General features: G+C 42.6%; 1 protein-coding gene across 1 annotated transcript in view; it reads right to left on the reverse strand.

Annotated features, from left to right (window-relative positions):
* The window catches only part of AK5 (adenylate kinase 5), a 273,170-nt gene that overhangs the window by 57,576 nt on the left and 202,976 nt on the right, over positions 1-12,618 (reverse strand). The window contains exons 8-9 of the mRNA XM_029618848.1: positions 10,660-10,702; positions 1,150-1,185 (exon numbers count right to left, since the gene is read on the reverse strand). Of these exons, the coding sequence (XP_029474708.1) occupies positions 1,150-1,185; positions 10,660-10,702 (79 nt within the window). The remainder of the gene's footprint in view (positions 1-1,149; positions 1,186-10,659; positions 10,703-12,618) is intronic.

Raw genomic sequence — 12,618 nt, forward strand, 5'->3', positions numbered from 1 at the left:
TCACATGTACCCAAGTTCCATCTCCAGGCTTATTCTGGTATTCCAGGATTTTACCCTTCTAACCTAATCAAAAAGGGACATGCTAATTTAAATATATTATTTAGAAATTTATTTTGAAGAACATTTATTTTAGCTGTCTGTTCAGTGGGCCAACTATACTCCATTTCAGGAGAGCGGATCACAGAGAAATCAATCCGGAATTTTCCACTGGCTGTCCCAGGTGGAAAGCTTTAGCTGGTAAAGTCTCCACTGAAGCTAGGGTGGGAGGGAAGATGATCAGATAGTTAGCATAAGTCACAGGAAATAATTTTTAATGGGTAAAACCCATTTGTCAAAATAACATGAGGTTGTAATGTTCAGCTTTCATGAAAGTAGAGAGAGCTGAGCAGAACTGCTTCCAATTAAATGAGGGGGTTAATGAGGAATGAGACAGCATTCTAGATCGTTTTGAAGCAAGGAACTATAGGGGTAAAGAAGTACCAGGTTTACAAAGCTAATAGCAAATATTTCTTATAACACATGTGGAAATGAAATTTAAACTGAACAGGAATTTTAAAAACGATAATTTGCTACTCAGTGATTTTACATTGATTGGATCCCTTTTGCAAACCTTTTTTTGGTTTAATCTTCCTTTCTCGTGCAGCTGCACAAACATACAAACTGAAGCACCTGAGTGGCATGACCTTGCTGAGCTCCATTTACACTCTAAAACTGCAAATACAAGTCAGCTATTGAAGGGGTGGCATATGAGACGTTCCAATTTTGAGGCTAAAAGAGCAAACAAGTATCAGCGGCAGTGCTGCAAGATCATTCTTTTTCAATGACTTGTGTTTCACATTATACTAACCTGTGACAGTGATCCCTCTTTTAAAAAAAAAAAAAAAAAAAGATTCTTTATGTATTCAGACATAGAACATTGATCCCTTTCAAGTCCCTGAACAGCACATCAAAAAGTCTCTAAACGCCTCTACATTTGCTCTCTCTCTAAAACAATGAAAAATACAATAAACTGGTATGGAAATAGGTTTTTTCCCCCCCCCCCCCCCTTTCATTCACTGACTAAATCCTAAAATCTAAAGGTCATTTTCATCAGCTCTGCATGTGGAAAAATGACTCCTGATATGGTTGTTAATTAGGACTCCTACTCACCTACTACAAAAATGATCTTCAGTTTCTTCAAATCCTCTGAAAAAAACCCAAAACCATACATAGTTAATAAATAAATAAATGCGGGAGGGTAGAGGGGGCAGGGGAGTTTGCCTTTTTTTCATTTTCATCAGCTCAATAATTGTCGTCATGCACTAAAAAGAGATCTTTCATGAGCAGACTGACACAGACCTTTTTATATATATGCCCAGCATGGAATGACTAACAGAATGTGAATATTGAGTTAGACTAACAGACAGTGACCTTCAGAAAGCCAGCTCCTCTCGTGTCTCATTTTGAAAATGTAATTAGAAGTATTAAACATTCGATAAATGTGCTGCTTTAGTTATTGTACTATTGATATTTCCTTGTAAAACTCTATTTTCTAACAGATCCCCAGGGGAAAATTTACCCCAGTGCCACGAATGTATGTAGATCTTTCTATATGAAGACTTTAATAGGTAAGGCATAAAAGATTGGCTGGTTATAACCAGGGGTTTCAGTTATATCATAAAATAATGAAGTTTTGCTGACTTTATAAATGTCACAAGCAAGTACTCTAGAAACAATCTCTCCTATCGGTAACACTGTTGTAAACTACTGTTTTTAGCTAATAATATTTAAGGTGATGCAATGTGATTGCAGAATTTAACAGCAGTGGTCATAAAACTGCAAGTGAAATCCCAGTGGAAAAGCTGTGAAAAGGAAATATTCATTAGAATGTGTTTAAAACTGAAAGAAGTCTAGCTATTCAGATCTAGGGCAAGTACAGCCATGCACCATAGGGCTCCTATTAACATCACCTTGCCAACATCCCATTGTGACCACTTTTCATTAATTTAATTCTAAATTTCTGGACACTTTTTTGCTCTCATCAGAATATTAATGCTAACAGTATTTTGCATGAACATTCTGTCGGCATTTTCTCTGTTAGTCTTTTTATCATACGACTATGACAAAATAAGGAAAATAGTTAGAAGAGCATTAAAAGGAGCAGGGACAAGAGTTAAAACATCTGCAAGAGGCACAGAGACTGTTTAACAATACCATCTTGGAAGCCCACATAAAATATATTCCACAGGTTAAAACAAAAAAGTAGAACAAGTATTTTCTAGTTTGGTTAAATAATGCTGTGAACAAGGCATCCTTTAAAAAAAAATGGAAAGCAGGACCTAATGAAGAAAATTAGAAAAGAGCATATGCACTGGAAAATTAGATGTACATCACTAATAAAGTAAGCCAAGACAGAATCTGAGGAGAGGCCTGCCAAAGAGACAAAAACTAATAAACACTTTTTTCAAGTACATCACAAACAACAAACCTACAAGGGAGTAAAGAGGGGAGGAGTAGCCTTGTGGTTAGAGCAAGAGACCGAGAATCCGGAAAGGCAGGCTTCAAAAGTCCCTGCTTGTCCCAGTGCTATTCCTTCGGCAAATCACTTCATCCTCCACTGCCTCAGGTACAAACTCGGAGGCTGGTGTACTAACCTGTAGTTAGTGAAAACATTTCATACAAAAGTTTGCTACCCATACAAATGAGCTAGATAGTGGAATTTAGCTCAACGAGGTGTCGTTATCCGTTTTGCCAAAACTGACCTGCGAGGACGCTTTCATGTGCCGGGTTATACAAAATACACGATTAATGAGCTGATTTTCATGGTATTGCACTGCAGCAGCTCATTAATCATGAATCTAAATACAATTTTGGATGTAGTGAATTACACAGAAAATGTTACTGTTTGCAAAGGCAAAATATTTCACTAACAGGGTTATGCCAGCAAAACCCTAAAATTTAGGGATTTTCACATATTTTTCCAGTGTACTAAATAGTGAAATTTTTCACTATTTAGTACACTGATATCTTAGATTGATGCTCTCTGAGTACAGAAATACCTACTGTACAGGCAATGGAGCGTGCCTTGAGCTTGGATTTAGAAAGCTGAGTGATCAAATCCAAGCTGAACCATTGGGTGACCAGAGGGTAAAAAAGGGACACTCAGGGAGGATAGACCATAACAGAAAAACTAAATGAATTATTTGCTTCGGTCTTCACTGTAGAGGATGTTGGGGGAGATACCCCCATGCCAGAATCAGCTGAAGATTCAGAGGAACAGAAACAAATCTGTGTGAATCTGGAAGAGGTTCTCAACAAAATCGACAAACTAAATATTAGCAAAGCATGTGGATAAGAATAAACTAATCTATATAATGTACTTGGATTTTCAGAAAGCATTTGATAAAGAAAAAGACATGGAATGGGAGGCAATCTCCTATTGTATGTTGGTAACTGGTTATATAATAGGAAACCCAGAGTAGAACTAAGTAATTAGCTTTGCTAACAAAGCAAGAAAACTAGAGAAATAAGTGCGCCAGGGATCTGCACTGGGGCCATTGCTGTTTCATTTATTCATTAACAATCTGAACAAGCAAGCAGTGAGTGAGGTGATGCAAAATTATTTACAGTAGTTACTCAAGCAGATAGTGAGGAACTGAAAGAGGACCTATCAAGACTGGGGATCTTGACATCTAAAAGGCAGATGAAATGGCCAAGTGCAAAATGTGCATATAAGAGAGAATGATCCTAACTATATGTACATAATTCTGAGTTCCATACAGAGAGGATAACTTTCAAAACGGCTCAAGTGTGCCCATTTACACATGTATATGGGCACATACAAAGCTGCTACTGTATTTTATAACCTTCATGGAGATGTATGCGCATCTAGCAAATGCCCACCTGGTTTTACAAGCCGCTCACATGCGCACACGAGTACCAGGGAAAAAAAGGGGCAGAATGCGGGATGTGTGCGCAAATAGCTACCCGCCTGGGCATGCACCCACCTATATTTGGCTGCTAATTTACTTCTGCTATGGAGGAGGTGAAGTCTTTATAAAACTATTTCCAGTCATCTCTGAAGTGTTTGAGGGGTCTGGGTTAACTGGGGGTGGGGTGCAGGCTCTAGACTGGGCAAACTGGTGGACGGACTGGTGAAACTGGTGAAGGTCTGGACGCACGTCTGTTATAAAATCCCCTCACTTGCACGTCCCAAGGCTGACTTACGCTGCTTAGGGGCACAATTACACGCGCCAGGGCTACTTTATGACATGTGCGCAGGATATAAAATTGCTGCGTATCTGGCCATGCGCCCATATACACGTGTATATGGGCGCCGATGCACCCGTTTTAAAAGTTTACAGTCCATGTTTTCTGGCTAAAGGGTCTATTTACTAAAGGTTTTCTCCTATTCTTTGTCTATGGGAAAAATGCTTAGTAAATGATCCCCTTAGTTAGCCCTATAAGATTAGGACTGTGTGAAAGCAGTGATAACCAAGTATATTCAGTGGTGCATATAAGCTAGTCAGATAAGTTTACCTGCTGCCTGCCCTACTGAACATTGACCTGTTAGTTTAGATTATTTTACCTTAATTTATCACCTTTCCACATAAAATCAAAGCGGGTTTACAACCAAATGACCCAGACGGAGGACGCTGGGCTTGATGGACCATTGGTCTGACCCAGCATGGCCTATCCTATGCTCTTTTGTTTTTATGTCATCGTTAGAACAAATTGATCCCCCAGTCTACTATAATTTACTGTCCAAAGGGAGCAGCTGAGAGGTTTGAACATGTGGTCATGATGTGCACTTCTTTTGATCATTGTACATTCAATGGGATAATTGTCAAATGGGTGTAAAGTTCGCAGATACTTTTTACCCGCAAACGTTACATTCATTTTTAAAGTGAGAGTAGGATGTTGCTTGGAAAAATACCCTGGGAAATGTGTCTGCACACGTTTACACTTGCTGAAGCATGCTGATGCATGGTTTCTTAGGGAAATGTATGCGCTTTCAGGATAATTCTCAAAGGAAAATGTAAATGTAAAGGCTTCTGACAATTGCTACAGTGTATGCAATTGAATTGTTGGGTTTTAGCCGTGTTAGGTGCACTTAAACGGGTTGAATCTTGCTACAGTAGTAAGTTATGTTTAGGGATGTGCACCGATTTTTTTTTTGTGTCATTTTCATTTCAGGTCGTTAGTCCTGATAGTGCGCACTAACATGAAAGATTAATTTTCACAAAATTTCATCTTTTTTTTTTTCCGTTTTGTGGCTCTCCCGAAACAAGACGAAATAGACAATTTCATTGCCGTTGTCTGTTTCGTTAAAAACGAATGCACGTCCCTAGTTATGTTTACATTTTCCTTTTGAAAATTACCCGGATACTTTTTAAAGTTGACAGGTATGCAGATAAATGCTAAACCCGCCCACACTCTGCCCTCCAGAACTCCTCTCTTATACACAGGGTGTACAGCCCCTGCATATTTTTACCCGCACACCAAGCAGGACATTTTACAGGAGACCATTTTATGCAGGGGGTAAAGCACATTTTAGCTGCATAAATGCCTCTTAAACTTCCTCTCTTATTGTATGAGAAGGACATGGTCTTGCCTGAATGCTGAATATGCACACATCATAAAACAAGCACACAAATTCCGACAATGGTTTGAGGGTTTTCTTTATTTTTCTTTTAGCGTTACGTGTGCCAGCTGTGGCAGCCCTGTGGCTCGGCCCCCTCACCTCTCTCTGGTGAATCCAGGGCCTAGTTCCTCATCTCTGGTGGCGGTGGGCCGTCTGCTCCGTCCTTGGGCCACCCCCGGTGCCTCAGCTTCAGCTATAGACCTCCGTGCTCCATGTCGGGCCTCTCCGTGTGGCCAGCGGAGAGACGCCGCCGTTCAGCGCCACGCTCCTCCCTAGGCGTGCGTGCACGCACCAGTGTCACTTAAGAAGGGCCCGCGGTGGAAACTTGGCTGCGGCCCCGGATGACGACGTCGCCGAAGCTCCGGTATTTAAGGCCGGGCTCGGCTTCCAATGATTGCCTTGCAACAGGTCTCCACGCTGGTCATGTACTCGTTGCCTCCTGGTGATTCTCCTGCATTCCCGGTTCCTGATCCCTGCTAGCTCCAGTTCCTGTTCTCCTTTGTTCCTGCGTTCCTGATTTCCATCCCTTCTTCGGATTGCCTTCTCAGACACGACCTCTGCATTGCCTGACTACGCCATTGACTCTCTCCAAGCCCAGACCTCTGCATTGCCTGACTACGCCATTGACTCTCTCCAAGCCCAGACCTCAGCCTTGCCTTGCCACCGCTCCTTGATTGCCGCTGGCCCTGACTCCAGCTTGCTCTATGACGCCTCCTCAGTCTACGTCCTGGACTAGGCCTATTCAGGCTTCGGCCTGTTCTTGCTCGGGCGCCCCCTATCTGACTTTGGTTCTATTGGCGTCCGGGTCTCCGGGACTCCGCCTCGTCCAGTACAGACTTCTCCATTTCCCTGTTGCTGCCTCTAGGCTGACCTCTCTTCCTTTCCACCAACGATGACATACGGAGGCCCACCTAAGCCCAGCCGACCCAGGTACCCAAAGGCTCAACCCACGGGGAACTAGGGCTGGTATTGGTGAAGCACCAGCTGGCCTCCGTTCTTCAGCCCACTCTGCCTGCCAACGGTGGAGACCTGTAGGATCCCTCCTACGGGTAGCGTCAACCCCACCTCGGCCCAAGGGTCCACCTCCGGTGCAACATTTAGAAACCTTAGTGGAGATATAGCTGCCTAAGGAATATTCAGAAGTCACTTTCTCTGTGCATAAGTTTATTAAATGCCTACGTTTAGGTACCCAGCTAAACAGATGAATTGCTGGTGTGATTTCAGTTTGCAAAAAAAGATGCAATTTTAAAACTGCTAGACATGTAAATGTTAATGCTATTCATGCATCTAATTCTGTCTCCAAATATGAAAGTATGAAACTGGTTTGTCTGGAAGTGTTTTTATTGATTTTTAAAACATTTTCTAGCAGCAATTTTATACCCACTTTGCATTAAAAATGTTTATATTGTTTGACTATATAGGTGTTTTCTGATGCTTTTGAATTCCTCAAGTGTCTTATGAATTCCCACACAGCGTCTGCTATGGTAATTTAGATATTATGCATGTTTTGCAATTTGCTCTTTATTTTCTTTTTGGAATAATGATATTTCTTCATTTAGATCACTGTATTTTGTCTATTTTCATATAATCTACACTATTATTTTTAGATTTTCTACAAGTTAGTAGTAGAAATGACATAGACCAGTATTTCTGACAGCTATGGTTTGCTATGCTTTATATCTGGATTGCTGGTAGATTCCTATTTTTATGATGGGGCGTCAATAATTAAGGTGATTTTAAGTTGTTTTAATGCTATGCTTATCAACGCCCCTATGTGTGTTACAGAAGCATTTGAGAAGAACAAGTGCGGTTCCCTAAGTGTAAAGGTTACTCTTGAAATTTGGCGGAGCAGTGGTTTGTAGGTTATGCCGCTGGGAGGCTTATAAGGACTTTACTAGATTGGGTTTAATCATGCAGCACTGAGGCGTCGTTTCTTCCTCCTGAGGAAGCCGATAGTTTGCTTAAGGAACTATAGGAGGAATTTTTTCAAACTGGATTTAGATCTGAAACAGTGTGGCGTTTCTCCTGGGTGTGATGTCGATTCCCTGACAAGGCCCTTGTTTCGCCAACGCCGGCTTCCTCAGGGGGAACCCCTGACACAAAGAACACCAAAAAAATCTTTTGTAGGCCCCTCATAAGAAAGGGGGTGCCAAAAATTGAGATGAATCCCAAACATCAATTAACATATTAGGAGGTAAGAAATGGCTTTGAACATGGAGACCAAGGGACCGCTATGAAAGAGGACCGGGTGTACTTATTATATAGTCTGTTTCAATTTAAGTGCCCCCTCCCACCCCCCAAAAAATATTTGGAAATTCACACTTATTGACTCACAAAGTATACTAGATACAGGGCACGGTTACATAAATGTATTTCATAGGACACCTAACACTGAAGTGTGTAACACTTTGAAAATTAACTTATAATTAATAGGGATGTGAATCGTTTTAGGACGATTAAAATTATCGTCCGATAATTTTAATATCGTCTTAAACCGTTATGGAACACAATACAATAGAGATTCTAACGATTTATCGTTATAAATCGTTAGAATCGTGAGCCGGCACACTAAAACCCCCTAAAACCCACCCCCGACCCTTTAAATTAAATCCCCCACCCTCCCGAACCCCCCCCAAATGAGTTAAATAACCTGCGGGTCCAGCGGCGGTCCGGAACGGCAGCGGTCCGGAACGGGCTCCTGCTCCTGAATCTTGTTGTCTTCAGCCGGCGCCATTTTCCAAAATGGCGCCGAAAAATGGCGGCGGCCATAGACGAACACGATTGGACGGCAGGAGGTCCTTCCGGACCCCCGCTGGACTTTTGGCAAGTCTCGTGGGGGTCAGGAGGCCCCCCACAAGCTGGCCAAAAGTTCCTGGAGGTCCAGCGGGGGTCAGGGAGCGATTTCCCGCCGCGAATCGTTTTCGTACGGAAAATGGCGCCGGCAGGAGATCGACTGCAGGAGGTCGTTCAGCGAGGCGCCGGAACCCTCGCTGAACGACCTCCTGCAGTCGATCTCCTGCCGGCGCCATTTTCCGTACGAAAACGATCCAGCGGCGGGAAATCGCTCCCTGACCCCCGCTGGACCTCCAGGAACTTTTGGCCAGCTTGTGGGGGGCCTCCTGACCCCCACGAGACTTGCCAAAAGTCCAGCGGGGGTCCGGAAGGACCTCCTGCCGTCCAATCGTGTTCGTCTATGGCCGCCGCCATTTTTCGGCGCCATTTTGGAAAATGGCGCCGGCTGAAGACAACAAGATTCAGGAGCAGGAGCCCGTTCCGGACCGCTGCCGTTCCGGACCGCCGCTGGACCCGCAGGTTATTTAACTCATTTGGGGGGGGTTCGGGAGGGTGGGGGATTTAATTTAAAGGGTCGGGGGTGGGTTTTAGGGGGTTTTAATGTGCCGGTTTTGCGATTTTTAGATTTTTAGATTTTTCACGATTTTTCACGATTTTTCACAATATTTTACCCCCCCAAACGGCAACAATACGATTCCCTCCCCCTCCCAGCCGAAATCGATCGTTAAGACGATCGAGGACACGATTCACATCCCTAATAATTAATGCTCCTATGCACCTATATGGGAAAAATTCAGCCCAAAGATTAGGTGCCCAGTGTTCTTTGAAAATTCAATTCAAATATTAGGCATTTAACATTATCAGACTTGGGTGATCAACTTGACTGAGGTGACTACACCACACTCCAAGCAAAGTTGCAAGCCCACGACAAAAGGCCTTGATGGCACCTCACTGGGGCAAGATGAGCCCTGATGATAGTCAAACCCCAGAAGCTGTGACAAGCCATGAAACCGGGGGCTAGATGGTCTGAGATTTGGTGCCTTGTTATTTGAGCCATGGATGGGAACTGTTTCTACCCTAGGGTTTGCCCCTGTGATGATATCTCCTCCCAGATCTGAGTCGACCATAGCGGCACCTCCTGCCTGTCCTTACCAAAGACAGTCACAGCGAATTATTCACAAGCAAGTGCCGGGACCTTTTTTTTTTTTTTATGGGGACTGCTGACCAAGGAGGGAGAGACCCTGGAAAAAAGGTGACCATGGAGGTGATTCGTCTCAGCTGTGGACTTGGGAAGTGCAGGATGGCCTCAGCAGTATCTGCAGCAGTTACAGTACCCATCTTCCCGTCTCACCTCTGGACCCGGGCTAGCTGTAAAAATATAGATTCTGTGCAGGAGGGGAGAGGCTGCAACAATGGCCCAGAACTACCTCTTGCCCTCCTCGTCCTTCACCACAGTGCCCACGCTCCAGTATGTCAACTAATGGAGGCATGGGACCCAGAAGAGCTGCTGGCTGTATGCAGCATGGGCATCCTTCTTGCCTCCTGAGTGATCAGATAAATGCTGTAGGCCGGCCATGTGCATGGGCGCCGTGTTACACATCATCTCTGAACAAGGTATATTTTTCACTTAACAAAATGAGCATATTGACACAATTTCATGCCTTTAAAAATAGAACAGTATACTTTTAACGTTATGACGTAGTTTATGACACATTCAACTGGATTGCGCTGGCTAAAAAGCTGTTTGACCTGATGGAATATAACCTATGTGCCATAGCAGCTTTTCACTTGTTTTCTTATTTATTGACAAATGTTTAAGGTAGTAAAGCAATAAGATCCTAAGGGAAAGGCTTACTAAATCAGGTCCTAAATTATTTACCTTGTTTGTATTCACCTTTAAGTGCTGTAATTTGGCACCTGTGGTTTTGCTTTACTGTCACTAGCACAACTGCATTTTACTGATGTAAAAATCCCTTTTGGCATTAAAGAGTTAATCTGCATTAATCTACCTCACATTAGGGAAACCTCAGAATAGCAGCATAAATGCATAATTATATAATACAGGAACGTTTCTGCATAGATATTTAGAAACACAGCCATTTAAAAGCAGAGGTCAGAGTAAATGACCAATTGGCCCTATCCAGTCTGCCAGTTGCCTTCCCCTCTGTTTTTTTTTTTACCTCTTTGGGTAGGTGAACACAAACACTAATATTATATTGGTTTGTTTTGAAGAGTAAACTCACCTCCAATGTTTTCATCTCCAAGGAGAAATGACTGGTTATCTGCCTGTTGATTAAGCAAGGAAAAATGATTATAGGATATATGCTTTGTCTGTATGTCACACACTTGTTTATAAAGATTTTCATAAGAGAACACTGTGAGACACGAATATACTTCCTGCAAAAACTACTGCCACCCATTGTTAACACACTCTGAGCTCCACTATGGATATCATACACTATGTATCACGTAGGAACAGTCTTATTGTTTTCCAATAACTAGTCCATGTTTAGGCAACTAGGGAGAAGTCCCTTAACACTTCCATAATTCCAGGAGGTGAACTCTTTGTACTGGTTTCCCATTAGATGGAGTAGCTAAGTAATGTTAGACAGTTTGTACAGGAAAGAGCTATGAAGTGATTGCGTACTAGATTGGACAGTATTATAACAGGCACTGGGATCAGCTTATGTTTCATCTACTAAAGAATCCCCAGTATATTAGTACCCTTCCAATTTCTTTGAATCATTTACTAGATATTATATAAACTTTTGCTAGTAAACTGGGATGTAAACTTAACACAAAGTCAGGTCGATGCAGTAATCTGAGTGTTAAGAAAGTGTATGTTGGTTTTCAGTGCACATTTTTAACACCCAGGTTAAATTTTTTTTAAACTCCAGATGTAGTAAACTAATAAAATGCAAATGCATCGGTAGTTAAAAAAAAAAATGCACATTTTAACTGAGGAAGGAGCAGAGAAGGCATCCCTGACAGGCCAAACGTTTCGGCAGCCACTGCCAGATAGCTGGATAAGTCAGAATTTATCAGACTACCTGGTGCGGGTGACCACTACCTAGCCAGCATCTTTCTTAGCACTGGAAACTTAACTCCAGCTCTGACCTGGAATGAAGTTACCAATGCTAAAACAGGTGCACTGGCCAGATGCAGTCTCTCTGCAGCGGGGAAAACTGCTTAATGCCCTCCTGTGCATAATATTTCCATGCAAGGGTGCTAAGCAGTGTTCCCATTTAGGGACATGCATTTTCTGCTCGCAAAACTCCTTGCTGCATCGGTAGTAAATTTTGTGCACAGTGTTGAAGTGCAGGCAGAAAGGTGTGTTTGGCTGAACGTAGCTTTCTGCATTGGCCTGTAAGAGATCTGTCGATTTTTAATGAGGGAGGACAGTATGACTAGCGCTGTTGCAAGGGAAAATGTAGAGAAGCAAAGAAATAAAATATGAAGACATGAGAACACTGGTGACAGAGTTTTGAAGCCATAAGATTTATACTTCCATAAAAATCCAGTAGACAAACATTCAGAATGAAGGACTGTGTCTAGAGAGTGGCAGATGGCAGCTCTGTATCAGAGTATGGCAGATTCATTTAAATGAGACCACCACAAAATCTGATAATCCACCAATAACAAACAGCGTGCACTTCTGAAGCCAGCAAACAAGCTTCCTTCTTGCTGACCTAGCACTACCACTAAATAGTAGATTGGTCCTGCTCATTGTCTATATCTTTGCTATTACAATAGGGGAAGCGATCAAATTCTGAAAAACGTGTTGCGCGATTAGAAAAATAAAATACAGTGAATTACAAATCCAGTGCCTTCTGTATCTGAATTGTACTCTGCACAATCCTAGAGCCATTTGCTCAATGTAGAAATAATGAGTTCAAATTACAGTACCCAAAAAACTGAAATTTTGCATTAATATAGGCAACTTACATCAGCCTTTGTTATTTTGAATTGCTTCTATACAGGAGCAGGAGCGAATATAACATGGTTACGCCTCCTCCCTCACTTGCTGACCAGGAGTCCTCTTTATTTCTTTCAGGCCGATTCAGTAAAGTCCGCGGGAGAGCGGATGAATGACTGAGTGGAGATGGAGCTGGGGAATTGGGTGGGGACAGAGTCAGAGGAACAAGTAGTGAGTTTGGAGGAAGAGAGAAGACAAGCAATTTCCTCCATTGTGACTTCAGGAA

The sequence above is a fragment of the Rhinatrema bivittatum genome, chromosome 10 (genome assembly GCF_901001135.1).
Source record: "Rhinatrema bivittatum chromosome 10, aRhiBiv1.1, whole genome shotgun sequence".
In the NCBI taxonomy this organism is placed as follows: domain Eukaryota; kingdom Metazoa; phylum Chordata; class Amphibia; order Gymnophiona; family Rhinatrematidae; genus Rhinatrema; species Rhinatrema bivittatum.